This window comes from Passer domesticus, chromosome 18, assembly GCF_036417665.1.
Source record: "Passer domesticus isolate bPasDom1 chromosome 18, bPasDom1.hap1, whole genome shotgun sequence".
Lineage (NCBI taxonomy): Eukaryota > Metazoa > Chordata > Aves > Passeriformes > Passeridae > Passer > Passer domesticus.
The window spans coordinates 4358435-4377280 of record NC_087491.1 but is presented as its reverse complement, the minus strand read 5'-3'; the positions used below and the strand labels follow the sequence as shown (position 1 = coordinate 4377280).

Sequence of the window (18846 nt, the reverse complement as noted above, 5' to 3'; positions counted from 1 at the left end):
CAAATTTATATCAAATATAATTAAAAATTAACAACTGATGAATACATTGTATCAAAAAAGTACGAAGATAAACATTTTCCATGCACATACTTTTTATAGATATGTATATATGTATATATATTACATGCAAACATTACTTATTCAAAGTACAGCCACTACGAGACTGGTTCTGGATGCAGAAAACTGATCGGTGCAATTCAAGTTTGGCAACTCACTATGAGGATTCTTGGAAAGATGGAGAGACAGCAGAGAGGCTGTAAAAAAACGTCAGGAAAGGGTTATGGATAATTGTGGTCAGGCTTGTCTGTCACTGTCATCGACCCCTACGAGGTGAGTGGAGGATTTGGACAACTTGAGATTCTTCTTCGTGTTCTGCCTACAAATTGGGGTGACCCAAGGCTGTGTTAGTGCAGGGCTGGGGGTTTGGGGATGGAAAATGGGAGAAGAAAAGGGGGAAAAGATAGAATTATTCCGTACAGAAAGACATCTCTGTTGCTTTCCAGTGGGGGTACAGTGTTTGCATGCACGGGCAGAGAGATGGTGTTGTCCCTTCCCCTCGACTTCCTGGAGTAAAATAGGAACGTTCCCTTGGAAAATTTCAAATAAAGTGTTTGTGCCTTCATTTCAGGAAAATGTATAAAACATTTGGTCACAATCGTGCTGAAGCCTGAAACAGGAAAATCCAGCAGCTAAAGCTACAGGTGGATGAAGGTCTTGGAGTGGTGGTGGGGTGGGTGTGTGTCCGGACGTGTCATCTGGTTGCATAGCCCTCCGTTTGGGAATGCCAGGAATGCCAGCCGTGACCTCTGGCTACCACACTGCCTTTATTCCGAGTGCACACGAGTACAGAGACAGAGATACAGACAGGAGTTATCCTTTAGCAGAATCCAGGGATGAGATCGGCCAGAGATTGCTACTGAACAGAACAAAATTAAAACAAAACACCGGAGGGAACAAAACCAGGTTGAGTTTCCTCAAGAGAAGAGCTACAGGAGATGTGAAGAACCACCCTAGAGCAGACTGCTCCTGCCTGAGGCTGACAGACTTTGCTGAGAGCATGAGAGACCTCCTGAGCGTTTGGGTGGCATCTGATCCCCTCCAAGCAACCCAGGGACAGAACAGGTCGCCAGGGCCAGTGGGATTTCCACCCAGCCCAAGTGACCACTGCACCTGGAGAAGTTCCACAGGTCTGGGGCTTGGTAGATCCTCTGAAAAAATTCACTTCTCCAACCCTATCCTCCTTCCTAGCAGTGTTTTTAGGGATGTGCCCAGCACCTCCCACCCTTTCTCCTTTGACCTTTTAACCTCTCCATGTCCTCTGGCTGCCCTGTGCCCCAAACCCTACAAGGGCTCAGCAGAGCCCTGGGCACGAGGTCGTGGCTGGGCTTTGCCCCCAGCCTCCCTCCCCGCCAGCACAGCGTGTTTGCCCCTTTCCCAGGCTCACAGTGCAGGAATCCACACGGGCACAAAAGAAAGAAACCAGCCAACACAAGAGTCATTGCAAGAACGCAGAAATCTCATCCCTGAGAATCAGAGTTAGAGGTTTGGATTATTATTATTATTATCATCACTTTTTTTTAACCTTCTCTTATCAGGCAATAAAAACAACTCACTCCAACTGCCCTCCACACCAGTGATGCACGGCCAGAGCTCTGTCAGCTGGCCTGTGGGAGATGCTGCTCCTCCTGCAGGAGCACCCCTGCAGATGCTGCCCTTTCCCACCTGCATTTCCTCCACTGGGCAATGAGACAAGGCCGGCTTTGTTTGCTGCAATCACTCCCCTCTCACCCATAAAAGTATATCTATATATATATTTATATATTCTAACAAAAAAAAAAAAAAGAAAAGGCCAACCAAACCCAAAGCACATTTGCCTTCCCCACTGGAAGCTCCCAGCCTGGGGCACAGTGAGCCCAGGGTCCCTCCGAGGCTCCGCCGCCCCCTCTGCCCTCCCCACGCTCCCCAAGCTCTGATGCCTCGAAGCAAGAGGTTGCATCGTCACTGTGAAAGATTTCAAAGGTTAGGCACTTAGTAGTGAACAACTGGAGCATTCGGTAGAAACGGTGGGACCTGGAATGACAATTGGACTAATTCTCTACAGAAAGAGGAAATTTTTTTCTTTTTTTTTTTTTGTTTTTTTTTTTTTTTTACTGTACAATTTACAAAAATGCACACAATGAAAAGTTAAAGTTCTATCTAATAGCTTGATATAAAACCAATAACATTTCTTCTTCTCACCCCTACGCTTTTTTTCCTCTTTTTGTTTGGGTTGTTCTTTTTTTTGTGGACTTTTTTTTTAAGATGTTTTTTGCTAAATCAAGCTTATATTGTAAACAAGACAAAACAGTGAGGGTGTGTTGCAGTCAACAGGAGAGAGGGATGGATTGAAAAGTCTCAGCAGCAAGGAAACAGTCCTTACAAAGGAGCTCTCTTGTGGCTTTACCGTGTGTCAGTGTGAAGGACCCAATGTGGTGAGTGACATTAGAGACCCCCAGGGCAGTGGTGTCACAGCAGGGTCAGCTTGGGGGTGGCACCAGCTCTGCCCTAAAGGATTGCAGTGGCTGAACATCAAGTCCAAAAGGACTGTCCTTTGTTCTGGGCTGTGTTTCTCCTCTCCCAGTTTCTTGGGTGCATCTCTTCCTTCTCAGCGCTCAACGAGACAAAACGCGGGGGGCGAGCGTTGTTCGCGCGAGTCCCTTCGTGACCCCCGGCTCCCACCCTGGCAGGGGGGAATTATGATGGTAAATTAATTAAGAAATAGCCCAAAAAACCTGCGCCATCTTGAGAAGGACCCACAGTTCTGCTTTTCCACCGTGAAAGGTGAGGATTGCTCTTCTCCCAGCTCCTCGCCTCCGTGGCTGGGTTGGCGTCTGGTGCGTGTCTCGGACTAGACAAGGCAGTGGGGAGGGGGCAGTGAGGGATGTGCTCCTCCCGCTGCCTTCCCCAGAAGGAGGGAGCCTTCTTCCTCCATCTGTCTAGTGCAAAAAAAAGAACCAAATCAAAAAGGAAAAAACTAAAGAACAACAGAGGAGAGAGAGGCTGCAGGGGCATCTCTGGCCCCGGGCGCTGAGCAGTCCTCGGGGCTGCCCCGCCGGCCACCTCTGGCCCCGCGCCCCCATGGGAGCTCCCAGCCCTCCAGATGATAAAACTCATCCTTATTAAGCACGCACACCTCGCAGGGTTCCGCTGAGCCGCTAGCACCAGTCATCCTCATCGGCTTCGTGGTAGTAACTGCGTCCTCTGGCGCCGGGGCCCGTGTTGAGCCCCAGCGTGTAGTGGTACCCGTTGGGCACCCGGCGGATTTGGTGCGACTGCGAGGTCAGGGAGGAGACGTAGGAAGTCCTTGAGGAGCGGCCCGAGTTGGTGGCCACGGCCTCCTCGAAGGTGAGCGTGTCCTCGGGCGCGGCGCGCTGCGGGCTGTCGGCGGCGGCGTCGCGGTGGCCCAGGTAGGGGTCGGAGCCGATGCGGGCCACGGCGGGCGGCGGCGGCTGCTGCTCCCCCCGCAGCAGCGCGTTGTGCTCGGACAGCCCGCGGCTCAGGTGGCCCGGGGAGAACGTGGGGGTTTGGTAAGTGGTGAAGTGCACGGGCGAGGAGTTAGCGGTCTTGTAAGTGATGCTGGGGCGTGGGGTCAGTGGAGTCTGTGGGAGCTGCCTCCGACCCCGGCAGGGGGTACTAGCACCAGATGTCGACAGCAAGGGGCTCCCATTAACTGAACCACTGCCCTACATCAAAATTGGAACAGAGCAAATCAAAAAATAAAAAAAGGGAAACGCCGGACAAACACAAAGGCAGGCAGGTATCAAACAGAAGGAGAAGCAACAGAAGGCGGAGACAAGTCACAAGAGGAAAGAAAAGCAAAAAAAAGAGAGAGTTTAGACAAGCACAGTCGGGGCGGGAGGTTCTCGAGAGATAATTCAACACGAGATGTGAAGAGCTGGAGAGTTCAAGTCTGGGAGCAGTAGGAACAGAGAGGGGCAGAGCATCGGTAGGACGCAAACTGGCACACAGCTCCAACAGAGGGGACACTGTCCAGGGGAGGCACCCACAGCATACAGGGCTCAACATGCGCCTTACCTGGCCTGGGAACAGCTCAAAAACCTGAGTTGTTGGGGATTTTTACGAATTATTGTTGGGTTTTGCACAGTTTTGCTTTGGGGTGGGTTTGTGCAGAACTTCACCCCACAATTGTGAGTGCTGGGTTTGTGGGAGATGACCCTGCCCACAGGAGGGGCTTGGAAAGAGATGAGCTTTAAGGTCCCCTCCAAATCAAACCATTTTAGGACTCCATTAATCTATTTCTGTTGCCAAAACTGGATTATGAGTTGTTATTATTATTATAGATTCTGCATTTCTGGAAGGAGGATCTGGGTGACTGTTTTTTGCAGGTTGGGAATGAAATGCCTTTGGATTAAATAGCCAATTTCTGAAAAAATAACAACCAAAAGCTTTTTGGACAGGCTTTAACAAGTCTCTTTAACAGAAATGCATTCACATTATCCTCTTTAATATTACACATTTGATTTTGGAGTGGTATAGGGGTCTGGCAGCTTCCTGGGTTCCTAATAATACCTTGTGAGAGGGAACTAAGCTGCAGTAATTTACACAAATGCCACGAGTGAGCAGAAAGGGCCTGTCCTCCCATTTCTGTTTACATTCTCCCAAGGCAGGACATGAGCCTTTCCCAACCTAACATTTTGAGACCAGACCTTTAATTTTTAAAGATCACTTTTTCCTTCCTATCAACTCATCAGGCTGTCAGTCACAGCTTGTTCTGCCCTGCCAGGCTCTCCCAATAATCGGGAACATTCCAGCATCTTGAGGAAGCTGTCCAGCTTCTCCCAAGGGCCTGAGCACCTCACAATTACAAAAGAAACAACAACTAAATTTTATCCTGAGGAAAAGGAAGCTTAAGGAAGACCCTTTTGGTTTCTCCAATTCAGCAGAAGCATGGAGCCAGGTGGGGATCAGGCTCTGCTCCCATGTAAGAGGAAACAGGCTCAAGTTGTGCCAGGGGAGGTTCAGGTCACACATCAGGAGGATTTCTTCCTGGAAGGGGTGGACAGGCATTGGAAGGGGCTGCCCAGGGAGGTTTGGAGTCCCCATCCCTGGAGATGTCCAAGGGAGGCCGGAGGTGGCACTGAGGGCTGTGGGCCGGTGACAAGGTGGGATTGGGCACACCTTGGAGGATTTCTCTAACCTTGGTGTGAGGCACCAAGCAGGACCTCAATGGCTTTATCTGCACCCGCCTCACCTTCCTTGCCCTTTCCACCTCCTCTAACTTAGGCAAAACATGGAAAAGGGGCACAAATCCCTGGCAGACCTCAGGGCTGTTTCCCCACCCTGCCTCTCCTCACCTGTCTGTGTGGGCCATGCTCTGGGCCCCCGTTGGGGGAGGTGGGCCTGCTCTGGTCAGCAGATTTGGGCTGGGCACGGTCCCGGCTGCCGTAGCGGTCACAGGAGTAGAAGCGCTGCTTTTCAGAGGAGGAGGAGGAGTGCTGCTTCCTCTCCTGGGAGCGGCCACGCTCCTGCTTCTTGTCCTTGGAAGAAGACTCTCCAGACTGGGCTACTGAAAGGAAAATGTTGGGTAGGACGTCGCCAGCGTGTGTGGGCTGGGGAGGTCCTTTGGGGGAGGACCCCAAACCCCACCTGAAAGGCAGGGGACAGGGGACGTACATCTCCTCCCAGACCTCCCAGGGACAAATCCTCGTTGGCAAAGCACTCACCAGCTTGTCCATCAGCCATGTGATGGGCGGCCCTATCCAAGGACTTCTGCTTCTTCTCTTTCCGCCGGTGGCAGCGGTGGTGGTGGTGGTGGTGGCCCTGCTCCGGAGGCATCCGCTCCAAGGAATACTCGTAGAGGTGCATGGCGTGAGGGCGCTGCGGGGTCAGCGTGGAGACCGAGCGCTTCATGGGGCTCGTGTCCGGGATGGGCTGCAGGGAACAGGGAGGGACACGGAGCAGGGTGAGGGAAGGCGCCGCGCCCCGCTCGGCTGCCTGGTTCCCAGCATGGAGGGGGTTAAACAGCGAGAGAAAGGGGCAAGGAGAGAAATGGTTAACTGGAGACCAGCAGAGTGGGCAGGAGGATTTGTGGGATGTGGATTGAGTGTGAAATTTGGGGAGTGAATGTGAGTTCCAAGTGCCAGTACAGGGGCACCACGGGAGCAGCAGCACAGGCAGCACTGCACAGCACACCCAGCAGGGAGCTCAGCAGGGACACGGGGCACAGCAGCAGCCAAGCACCTCACAAGGGGAATTCTCCAACACCAGGGGCACCCACAGCTGCTCCAGGGCCTGCATCCCAAAGCAGCTCCAAAGAGGAAAGCAGGTAGCATTGCTGAGCACCACATGGAGGGGGAGAAAAATCAGGAATCAGGGGAGGTACAGGCCAAGCCACCAGGAAATTCCTTCTGTCTCCCTGCAGTGAACAAAACTCCCATCAAACATTTACACCTCTCTTGTCCCACCATCACTCCCTGAAGCCCTTTGCCTGGGGCAAAGATAGTGTGTACATCCTGCAATACCACCAGGACATCTCCAGAAAGGAATACCTGGGTTTGCTATTGCTCCTTTTTAAAATATTTGTGTCAAAACATCTGGGCACTGAGAGCTGAAACAGCTTTTTTTTTTTTTTTTTTTTTTTTTTTTTTTTGCTGGACCCCCTCCCTGTGCCAGTGGCAGCTCCAGACCCTGCTTCCTTCCCTTTAGGTACCAAACCTTACAAAGGTTCTGCAGAGCCCCAGACAAGTGTCCTGCAGGACAGCTCCTCTGACAGCCTCTGCCCTCCCTCTGCCCAGGGATAAAGCTCAGAAAACAGGGACAATTCCCACATTTCCTTCCCTGCTGGCCTCTGGCTGGATCTGTGTGGAGGCAACAGCTCATCCATCCTCGGGATGCTTCCCTGGGTCTGTCACTGCACCCATGTGCCATAGGAGAGATCTCAGCACGGTGCTCCAGCTCAACAGTGAAATTCAGGATGTTCCCCAGTCCCTCAGCCTTACACTTGTTTGAATTCCCAGTCCAATAAGTGCCTCCAACAGCAGCTCTCAGGGAACATTTACTCTGCTCATTGTAACCTTTCCTTAAGAGCTTTGTATCATTCTTCCTGCCTGCTCTCTCTTGTTTGCTTATCCTGAAATCCAGATCTCTGCTTCCCTGTGATATTTACCCAAGGAAAAGCCAATTGTTTCACAGTTCTGCTCATTATTTTGAGTGCAAAAACCACTCTCCCTCCCCTTGAGGGCAGATTATCCTGGGTGGAAAGGCACCATCTGGGCAGTTACCCACATTTTGGTGCTCCCCCTGAAGGGCAGCTTGGATCCTGGTACTGGAAGGTTTATCACAGGCACAAGGCTGGGATGAGGCAGTCCAGCACAGCCTGTGGTGTGGCCTTGGAAGCACCAATTCCATCAGTAGGACTGTGTTAGTGTCACCTCTTGTGGCCCTCATTTGTGTGGGGCAAGAAATTATACTCAGGAGCTTCCTATCTGTCCTTGTTTAGTGCTGAGCCTGCAGCTGGGGGAAGGCAGAGAGCTGTAAACTGGACAGTATGATGGGCAAAAATATGGGAAGTGAAAGTATTTCCCACTAAGAAACACATCCAGACTTTCAAAATCCATACAGGGCTGCCAGAAAAATTAAGAAGGAAAAAACCCCAAAAACTACCACCAACAACCAAAAAACCCCACGTAGATTGATAATAAATGAACATTTCTTTTTGGGCTTTTTTCCTGCTTCCACGCTTATTCCAGGGACAGAATTCCTACTGACACAAATCACTGGCAAAGCAATGAATCCCTTTTCCACAAATCCTGGCAAGGCTCTTGTTATGAGAGGCACAGACTCCCAAAAAGCCTCGGGAGACTGCATGAGCCCCTGCAGAGAGCTCCTAATTGCTTCTTCATTACCAACCCGACTGTTTTCACTGCCTAAATTCCTGAGCAACGAGGCACGAAAATAAACAAATCAAAAAAAGAAAAAAAAAAGGCAACCCACCCACCCAAGCCCTGCTACCAGAGCGAGCAGCGTGCGACCATGGACAGGGGGAAAAGTGGGAAGAGAGAGAGAGCAGCTGTGCCAGAGCGACTCCAGATGAGAGGGGAGAAAAGTCAAGGGTTAAAGGAAGGTTAATTAATTCTTAAGGTGAATTTAATAGGATACAATTTAGTGCAAACTACATACTGCCAGGTAACTCCCAGGTGACCGTGCTTTGCTCCTCTGCAAACAATTCGGACAAGGTGAGGGACATTATTGGAAGCAGCCCCACAGTACAGCCAGTGTCAGACATCAGATGTGCAGCAGACACGATGAAGACCAGGGAGGGAGGTGATGAGGGCAGGACAGCAAAGAGGGAGGGTGGAAACACAGGAGGAGGGGGTTTTTAAATAAGTGGAACATAAAAAGAGAGAGGCAAACAGAAAGGGAGGCATCCAGGAACAGAAAGCGTTGCAAATAAGAGTTAGAAAGAACTCAAAGTTTGGAGAGGGGCAGAGCAGCATGTGAGAGGGAGGGTGGGGGGTGTGGAGGGGGAGACACACACAGAAAGTACATCAGTTATTCACCCAAGCTAGAACCACTGAACATTGTATTATAAATGAGGTTAGATCTGACATTCCGGGCCTGATTCACAACCAGGTGTGGCACGAGGGGCAGTGACACCCTGGAGACACAAGCCATGCTTCTGTCAGGGACACTCCTGCAAATATCTGACTGCCATGGAGAGGAGCTTCCCCACGGAAGGCTCTGCCAGCTGCACTGCCAAGGAAGGAAAGGGGCTACCTGTGGTTTAGGGTAAACAACAGTTTCTGGGAAGGGGAAAAGCTTTGCTTTGGGGGATGTTGCTTTTATGAAGCACAGTGAGGAGTGCTCCTGATAATTCTGAGAATCCCAGGGCTCATAAAAAGGCCAGGAGCCAGGTGGGAAATCCTCTGGCTGGCAAGGGGCACCTCCAGCATGTTGGCACAACAATTGCATCTGCTGGAGCTATTGCTGTGAGTGCACAACACAGGGTTTCACTTTGGGGTGCAGCAGATCCTTCACATTCTGCTCCCCTGGAGAGCCACAGAAACAGCCCAAGGCCAGGCTGATCCCTCCTGGCTGTGTGAATCAGGCCCTGGGGATGAGGCAGGACACGAGTGGTGAGATGTTGTGACACAGGAGGCAGCATGGTGGCTGGGCAGCATTGGGGACAAACAGCAGCAAATGTGTGAAATGGCTAAAAGTGATCTGTGACATCCTACACACTAAGCAGTGCCCACAAGTTGCTGTGAAAGTCAACTCCAGTGAGGAGATTTGTTTGAAAAATAGGTTAAATAAATCAACAAGGGAAATCCTCAACACCAAATGACTGGCCAAGGTCACAGTACAGGAAAATACAAGGAGCACACTCAGTGTCCCAGTGCAGCTTCCAGGTAGTCCCTGTGCCTGCTGCATCCACCTGTGTGTGTCACAGCACACCTGCAGCTTTCTGGAAGGACAGGGAACAGGAACATGGCTTGGCTGGCTGGATAGACAACATACAACTAATGGGAAATGTGCCTTCCAGGAATACAGCCTGTAAATGGCCTTGTCCCCAAACAGTGACCCAGACACCCTTGGGTGGCCCAGACAGAGGGATCGTCCTGGGCTGCTTTGTGCTGCAAGCAGGGAGGAGTAAAACTGGGGACAGTGCTGTGACTGCAGAGGACAGCTGCCACTCCTGCAGGGAACCCCTTCAGGGAATCCCTGCCACATCCTGCAGGGAATTCCTGCTATTCCCTGCAGGGAATCCCCCTACCATCCCAGCACAAGGCCTGTGGATTCCCGTTTCCGCGTCTTTTAAAAGCAATATTCCCAAGCCATCTCCAGCCCATGACAAGCAGAGAGAAGGTGCTGAGATCTTGGCCTGCTCTCAGTCTCCCACCATTAAATCCCCCCCTCTCACCTGGGTTTCTGCAGCCAGGCGTGGCATGGAGGCCGCCCGGCCCTGGCTCTCCAGGCCTGGCTGGGGCTCTCCGTTGGCAACTGTGGGGCTGATCTCCTTCATTTCTACCACCTGATCAAAACATGGAATGGTTTCAGTAGCAGGAACAGGAGCATCAGCTTTGAAGCCACCATCAGCTTCTTGAAGTTTGATTTGGGAAGAGATGCTGGTATGGCAAAGAGAACAACTGAAGAACTGTGGAGTGTATCAGTAACGTAGAAAACTTACAAAGAAAAGCCATATAAAATCAGGCCTGCTCTGGCTGGCCTGTCATTTCTTCTAAGTCAAGCTAGCACTGTGCAAGTTCCCATGTGAAAGCAATCCTGGTGTGAGCAGTTAATTAGCATAACAATCTATTCCTGGGTAAAAAAACTACTTGCACCTCTATAAACTGGTTTAATACTGTTGGATAGTTTCCATTTTTCTATCTCCACAAACAACTTTTCCTGCACGTACACACCGAGGGTTTGAGTGACCAATTAATACAGAATAACAACTTGTCACTGACCAATAAAGTAATTGGCAAGAAAGCTCCTGACCAATGGGAGTCAAACACGAGGTCTGTAAAACTGTATAAAAGGAGTTATGTGAATAAAAAATGGCTTTTTCCACCATGAAGAAAATTGAGCCCCATGTGATTAATTCCCATAGTGGAGTGCCCAGGTCACTCTGTCCTCAGCAAGGACATCCCACAAGCAGTGGGATGAGCTCTTCCACCAGCCAGGAACCCCAGCTGTGACCTTGGAAACCCCTCAGGTCATTCTGAGCATTCAAACCCCTCACCTGAGCTGGGACAATGGGATTGGGAAATGGGAAGAGAAAGCCTGAGGTAACCTAAGGCAGGAAGACAGAATTCCAGGAAAAGCATGTCCAGATCAGGCTGTGGGAGCTGCCAGGGTTGGGGTTTCTCCACAATGCTCAAGCGAGCAAGAGACAGAGCAATGCTTGCCTCAAGGGACAGATCTCCTGCTATATGCAGGTCCCCTTGCCTTCACCCGGATTTTCCAAACACCTTCTAAAATCTCTGAAAATCCACCACAGCTCTAAAATCTCCTGTACCTCACACTGTCTTCACCTGTTTTTTCTAAGTATTTTAGAAAATTTCTGAACTTCTCTAACAGTTCTAAAATTTCCTGCATCTCACCCCATCTTCATGTGCTTATTCTAAACATTTTCTTAATTTTCTCAAGTTCTCGCACAGCTCTAAAATCTGCACCTCCCCCTTCCCACCATTTGCTCACCCTCTCAATGGGGATCTCCTCGGAGTGGCCTCGCTCAAAAGCTGGGCTCCTGGTTTCATAAAACACGTCCTGGGTGCGCTGTGTGCCCCAAGAACTGGACTCTTTGATCCCTCCCTCTGGGGGTGGCCTGTCCAAAGAAAAAGAGGGAAAAAGATTCATTCTTTTGCAAAGAGATTTTGCTAAATTTGATAAACCAAACTCCAGCACTCTTTGGGGTTTCACATGTGAAAATCAGCTGCAGGATGGGCACAGTGGCTGGTGAAGCTCTCAGGTGCCCTGGGTTTTTTCTCCTGTAGAGTCTGAAGATCACATGAGAACAAGGAAATCAAACCAACCAAGATATTTTTTCAGTAATTAAGGAAAACAGTTTCTGCCACTGAAATCCTGATGGACAATGAAGAATTTGGGAGTTCAGGCCAGTTTTGTGTGCAGGACCAGCTGGGCACTGGTCAAACACCTCAACCATGCTGAAGTCCCTTCAGCTGTCGAGTCTGGTGTTGGATCATTTGGAATGTTTAAACCTCATCTGTCACTAAAAATCCACAGCACTCATGATCCAGAGGAAAATCACTGGCAGAGCAGGAAATGGACAATTGCTTAGGGATCACTGTCACCAGGAGTGTTTGGAAATATCTCCATGAAGGGATCATTTTCCCAAGGAGACAAATTGTGCTGTGGCAAGCACTTGCTGTTGCCCAGTGCCACAAACTCGAGGGCTGAATTTATTCCCAAGGATCTTTGGCATCCCAAAAACTCATTGGTGGGGTTTGTTTGGTTGTTTTGCAACGGTCCCAAATTCCTGTGAGCAAACTCACCCTGGGAAGCTCCCAGGGAGGATTCATGAAGGAAACACCGAGACCCCAAGGCCACCAGCAGCGGGATAACCGCAGCGGGAGCAGAGCCACCGGCGGGAATTGTCCCAGCCATGGCGAGAAGGGGCTGCTGGCTTTGGTGTCACCAGAGGCCCTGGAGCAGCAGTGGTGGACGGGTGGCTGTGGAGGGGCTCAGGGATACTCACAGGGCTCCCCCGTTGTTGAGGGAGGCCGAGCTCTTCTGGCGCAGGAAGGCCTTGGCGTTGCTGAAGGCCGCGGGCTGGGTCTGCTCCAGCGTGGCCTTCAAGGGGTGGAACAGGGACACTGGCCCGGGCTGCCAAGCACAAGGGAGGGGTGTCAGAGCTGGGAGGGGCTGCAGGGCTTTTCCTACTCCATGAAAAGTCCACTTTGCCACCCTGGGACAGCAGAAAGGCCACGCCAGCCAGGACACGGCAGGGAGAGGCTCTGAGGGACCCCCGGTACAAGTCAAGCCCTGCTGCAATCGCTCTTCCCTCCAGATGTTCTCCCCAGTCCTGCTGCAGTCCCCTTTCCCTCTGAATGCTCTCCCCAGTCCTGCTGCAATCTCCTTTCCCTCTGAACACTCTCCCAAGTCCTGCTGCAATTCCCTTTCCCTCTCATTGTTCTGGCTAGTCCTGCTGCAGTCCCCTTTCCCTCTGAATGCCCTCCCAGTCACCAGAGCACAGCAGGGAATTCCCCCCTGGATGTGGCCAGAGGGGCAGCACAATTCCAGTGGCTCTGGATGGATCTGGTGGAGCCATCCACATGTGGGACAGATCTCCAGCCCGTGCTGGAGATCAGCTGGATGCTCACCCTAAAAACATGTCTTTGTTCTATTGGAAGTGATTGGGCTTTCAATGCCAGTTGTGTGAAAATATTTTCTAGAATTTGTAAAAACCTTCAAACCTATTAGAGCCAAAATGACTTGGAATAATTCCTATTCCAAAAATAACTTAAACCTTCTATAGCCAAACTACCAGCAGCTTTCAAGAGTTCTTTGGTCTCCGAAGCAAATATTTTGGTGTTCCCCAGGCCCTAGGCCACTCTTTAACACAGCATTTAGACTGTCAAAGATCAGCTGTCATTTTTTTAAAAAAGATCTTTTTTTACTGGAAAAGGCAACTGCAACAATTTTTTTTTAGGTATTTTTTTAGAGAGACTTTCAGGAGAGGTTTCAATTTTTGAGCCAGAATTTTGAAACCCTGCCTGGAAGAGCAGCCAGGCTTCTGGATGAATCCTGCTGGTGATTCTTGTTAAAGGTGCCCAAGAGGGAGGATGGAAAAACCCCTTTGTACCTGGCACAGGCCCCCAGGGGGCTGGACTTGCTCCCTGCTGTTCTTATTCTGCTTGTAGAAGTCAAATATCATCAGGGCTGCGTAGACCTTCCCCACAGTCATTTCATCAGCTGCCAGAGCATGGGGAAAACACAGCAGAGCCATTCCAAGGATGAAGAGAAGACAGGAATAAGAATAAACCAGCAAATGGTGAAAAACAGGGAGAGGGAGGAAGCAACATGAAAATTTTGAGAAAAAGAAAAATTGTATGAATAAAATAAATAATTATCAATAAGAAAATATTGCATTAATAACAAATAATAATTATTAATATATTATTTTCAAAAATAAAATAAAATTTTATTTTATGAGAATAATGAGGGAAAACAGACACAGAAAAGTAGGGGGAAAAAAAAAAAGAAAAGGTTACAACAGATTCTTCAACTCTTTGCCTGTTGCTGCCTTGCCTTGGTTTGGAGCTCTCTGTGGCAAACACATGGATTGTGTAGGAAAAACCAGGCAGGAAAACTCAATGGCATGGTCAGCATTGCTGAGAGAATTCCTAAATTCATCCCAGACCCCCAGCCAGCCTTTATCAACACAGCAGCCTTACCCCTGCTTCTCTGAATTACAGTGAATGGGGTATAATGGGCTAATACACATTTAAGGAATATTTCATTTTTCCAGATTTTTTTTTTTCACTCTCAGAGCCATGGGACAGCCCTTCCCTGCCCAGCACTGGAGCACTCACCATGGAAAAGAACTGGAGCAGCAAAGATAGAGGAATCAAGAGAGGAGGGGAGGGAAAGACTTCACCACCCATTGATTTGCACCTCCTCAACTCCCTCATTTTTCTTAATTAACAATGCCTTTATTATTCTACACTGCTTCTCATTAATCAGGAATCCAGAGCTAATCAAGAGAACAGCAAACTCCCCAGTTTCTCAGCACTTTTGCCCAGGACATCACCAAGCAATACAAATGCCTTTAACCCCCAAACACCTCACATCTGATTCCCCAAGTCCTCAGCAAGCTTTAACTTCTCTTCTCCCTGTTTTTCTGGAGCTCAAATGGCAGAAATTGCTCTCCCACCCTGCAGGCTGCCAGAGCTGGGGAGAAGCTCTGGAAGAGGCCACACGGGGCATTGGTCTCTTCTGGGCACTGTTTGGGATTTGGGTTTTTCCCTGCACAGGAAATCTGCAGCACAAAGAAGTCCCTGCCTGGAAGAGAGCTCAGCTCCCCCAGTCCCTGTGTGACAGAGCCAGGGCAGCACAGAGGCTGACAAGGGGCTCAGGTGCCCTTGGTGTCTCTGCTGCATCCTCCAGGTGACCCAGATGGGGCTTGGGACAGAGCAGGCAAGGAGAGAAAAATCTAATCTGGGACTGGATAGAGCAGGCAAGGAGGGAAGAACCTAATCTGGGATTGGATGGAACAGAAGAGGAGGGAGAAACCTAATCTGAGCTTGGATAGAGCAGATGAGGAGGGAAAAACCTGTACTGGGGTTGGATAGAGCAGATGAGGAAGGCAAAACCTGTACTGGGGTTGGATAGAGCAGATGAGAAAGGAAGAACCTAATCTGGGGTTGGATAGAACAAATGAGGAGGGAAAAATCTAATCTGGGGTTAGACAGATGGGGATAGAGCAGATGAGGAAGGAGAAACCTAATCCTGGGTGTCTGGGACAAACCCAGTGCTTGAAGCACTTACGTTTGTGAGGAGGCACCAGCAAATCCAGAGTCTTCTGGGACAGGTTGGGCCAGACCAGCGAGATCTCCTTCCTCAGCTCAGCATCACACTGGTGCTGCTTCACACCGCCTGCAGCCAGGGAGGGAGAGGAGAGAAGAGGAGTGAAGCCCTGCCCTGGAGCACATCCCACTGTTTGCATCCCCTCTTCCCGTTCCTTGGGAAGGCTTAGCCAGCACAGCTCTTCCCTGCCCAGGGGATCCATGAATTCTCTGTGACAGAAGAGCATGGACTCAGCAGGACCAGCCTTGCCTCACCCTGGGGACCCTGAGCAGTGACCTGAGACCTAAATGTGAGCTCAGACTAATTCTATGTAACTGCAGGTGCCTCTTCCTTTGGGGAGTGCCTGTGGAGGCAGCAGCATCTCCCAGGAAGGATGCAAAGGACCTGGACATGAATCACAAAATCCCGTAACCACAGATTTGTTTGGGTTGGAAAAGACCTTAAAGATCCCCTAAACCCAACCCTCTGCCATGGTCAGGTTCACCCTGCACTGAGCAGTGTCCTGATGGATTACAAACCCTCTGCAACCAGCTCTCCCCAAAGCCCCTGGCAATGACATAATTCAGAGTTCTACCCCAAGGTAGAGCAGCGCCAAGCCCAGCAGCTCCACTCCACGGGCCAAAGCCGGGCCTAAACGCACACATGGCAAGTGATTAAAGGCTGGGTGAGCCCCAGGCCAGCTCCCAGCTGAATTCCACACACAGCAGGCAATTAAGGCTCATCTGAATGACAGAGATTATTTTTCTAAGAGCAGAGTAAGGCAGGAGGCTCTGGGTACTCTGGTACACCGCGGTTTGAACTCCCACACGGGAACTCATTAGGGAGGTTTATTACTGGCCTGTTAAGCCCACTACAGACTCAATTAAATGTAGCACATGAAACCTATTCAAAAGGAGCTCATAACAACAAAACAGGTCAGAACCTCACACCCCAGAGCAGAGCTAAACCACAGAAATAATCCTGGGTATCAGCTGAGTTCTCCTCTTTGGCTCCCTTCCAGTTTTCAAAAGGGTGGGGGGAGCTTTTCCAGTTGAAAAAGGCTGACAGGTAACCAGAGACTGAAAATTAAACAAACTCTCAGCATCCTTATCTAGGAGTTATTCCTGAAATAAGGTGCTGGCTCTTAAAGCCACAGGAAGTCCTAAAAGCATCTGTAGAAACGAGTGTCTGATCCTTGTCTTGATCCCACTCCTTTGGGGAGCCCCAGGCACCTCAAAATTTTGTCCTCTTCCAGCAATGCCTCCCCAAAGCATTACAGGCAAAGTTTAAGCAGCACAGGAGGGAGGAGATTAACCCAGAGGTTTGCACTGGCCTAAAACTGCTTAGGAAAGCACAGCAGCCTAACCCTGTCTTGCTCCTGGGGGTGTGGTTCCCTCCTGTTAACTTTTAAATTAGGTGTAAGAGTGCTTGGGCCAGGCATGCCTTGACTGTGACCCCAGGCAGGCTGACGAGATGGGGTAATGACCCAGAGAAAAGGCCGATGCATTTTGTTACACTGCAAAGTTTAATTGGGAGCTGAGTAAACGCCTGATTAACCACTTCAATAATTACATTTTATCTCAAGGTGGAATGTGCTTCAGGGCACTTGCAGTTCCTGCCTTGCTGCCAGCATGGAGTGACTGGGGAGGAAGGGCTGGAAGGGCTCTGAACTGGTGTGCAAGCTCATTTCTGACTGAGGGCAAGAACACGTCCTGGGCTTCCCCTCCCAGCGTTCTCAGCTGGAATGGACAAAGATTCCCACATTTCACTGCCACCCCAAAGGCACAGGGATGCTCAGGACCCCTCTGGCCTCTCCCCAACCTCCCCTTGGTGGCCACATTTCTCTTCACAGAGTAAAGCAAGGCACAGCTTCCTAAGGATATTTTCTGGGATTCACATTCTCTGAACCTCAGAGAAAGAAAAAACAATTCTTGTCTCATTTACTGCTCCTGTATTTTGGAACAAGTCGAATGCATTGAGGAAGATTATTTACCTGAAGGAATTAACTTGATTGGATTCTGATGTGTTTTGATTCACTGACCAATTGAATCCATGTGTGTGTGTCAGGACTGTCAGCTGACAGTCACAAAATTCTGTGCAGGTGAGTGCAGTGGAGTACTTGTGCAGATTCAGTGTGGATGTAATGTAATATAAAATAATATAGTATAATAAAGTAATTAATTAGCCTTCTGATATTAATGAAGTCCTCCTCATTTTCTCTCCAGACATTGGGGTTGCCTTGATTTACTATACCCCTGTCCTCAGGTGTTGGCATGGGAAGATAGGATTCCCACCTGGGGCAGAATTTCCATGGTTTTGGGAGGACACCAAGCCCACAGATTTCACTGAGTACTCTGGGCTGGATGGGACCCACAAGGATTAAGTCAAACTCTTCAGTGATGGCCCATCCAGGGATAAATCTGTGCCCTTGGCGTTCCTGGCACCTTGCTGTGACCAACCAAGCCCATCTTGTGGTCAGGAGCTGGGCTGTGAGCCAATGTGCTCTCAGAAAACTCCAATTTTCTCCTGGTTTTCTGGAGCTCAGATGGCAGAAGATGCTCTCCCATCCTGCAAGGCACAGGCTGGAGGCTGACAAAGCTGGGGAAAAGCTTTGGAAGAGGCCAAGCAGGGCACTGGTCTCTTGTTGGTGCTGTTTTGGGGTTTTTTCCTTGCACCTGCAGGAAACCTGCATCATAATGAAATCCACACCTAGAGGAGCTTCAGCTTCCCTACTCCCTGTGTGCCATGGTCACAGAGGATTCCAAGGAGCTGAGCTGCCCTTGGTGTCTTTGCTGCATCCTCCAGGTGACCCAGCCACCCCTCAGCCTCCCCCTCCCTCTCACCTGAGGCCAGTTTGATCTCCAGCTGCCCCAGCCATCCCCTCCCTCTCACCTGAGGCCAGTTTGATCTCCAGCTGCCCCAGCCATCCCCTCCCTCTCACCTGAGGCCAGTTTGATCTCCAGCTGCCCCAGCCATCCCCTCCCTCTCACCTGAGGCCAGTTTGATCTCCAGGGCCGTGCGGATCAGGGCCATCAGCGTGGAGGTGAAGTGCACAGTTAAATCCTCAGGGGAGATGGGCATGTTCATCCTCACCAGGCGCTAGGAACAGACAGAGCTGGCTGTGAGAGGGGCCAGAGTCTTCCCCCCACCCTCACCTGCCCCTCTCTGAAAGCCCAAAATACCCAAAATAGAAACAGGAAGGAACTTTTTGTGTGCTGAGTTGAAATTCTTCTGTGCATGGATGGCAGCTCCTGTCCAGGAGCAGGTTTGGGCTAGAACTTCCGTGGTTCAATGAGTGATTTGCCAGCACTGCACTGCAATCCTACAGAGCTCTCCCAAAAGAAGCCTTTTGGAGGCTCCCATCCCATTTCCTGACTGTCTCCAGTGGTGTCTGCACCATCCAGACTGTTGGAGCCCTGGCTGCTGAGAATTTCAGAGTTTCTGTGCTGGCAGGCACTGACCCCCAGGAGAACACTGCAGTGACCTGAGGATGTGGGGAAGCTTCCAGAATGGAATGACAGAACTGGGATTGTGGGTGTGGAGTTTGAACAGAAGCGTGTGATATCACAGGGTGGAAAACTGAGAGTTTAAGGGTTTAGAGTATAGTGATAGAGATAAAGCAAGATGGAGGTTTTAGGGTGGAGGCTGATCCTTCTTCCCCTTCTTCTCCATGGGTTTGGGTGGTTTTGTGTAATTGGATAAAAAAGTCCACATTGCGGGCATGGGTGGTTGGTTATTGGGTTAAAAGTAAAAATAATTGAGGTGTCATTTCTTAATGGGATCGTTTATCCTTAAAAGGCCTTGTAGAGAGAGAGATGG

General features: G+C 50.1%; 1 protein-coding gene across 14 annotated transcripts in view; it reads right to left on the bottom strand.

Moving 5' to 3' along the window:
• CACNA1B (calcium voltage-gated channel subunit alpha1 B) overlaps positions 1-18846 on the bottom strand; it is a 298893-nt gene continuing 280047 nt past the window's right edge. For 11 of the 14 annotated variants that reach the window (XM_064393612.1, XM_064393616.1, XM_064393615.1 and 8 more), the window contains 9 exons: positions 18018-18126; positions 15010-15117; positions 13325-13434; positions 12218-12345; positions 11200-11326; positions 9920-10030; positions 5724-5931; positions 5355-5566; positions 1-3722 (listed from right to left, as the gene is read on the bottom strand). In XM_064393612.1, coding sequence (XP_064249682.1) covers positions 3195-3722; positions 5355-5566; positions 5724-5931; positions 9920-10030; positions 11200-11326; positions 12218-12345; positions 13325-13434; positions 15010-15117; positions 18018-18126 — 1641 coding nt within the window. In that variant the 3' untranslated portion in view covers positions 1-3194. The remainder of the gene's footprint in view (positions 3723-5354; positions 5567-5723; positions 5932-9919; positions 10031-11199; positions 11327-12217; positions 12346-13324; positions 13435-15009; positions 15118-18017; positions 18127-18846) is intronic. The other 3 variants (XM_064393613.1, XM_064393614.1, XM_064393626.1) reach the window with 3 other exon arrangements.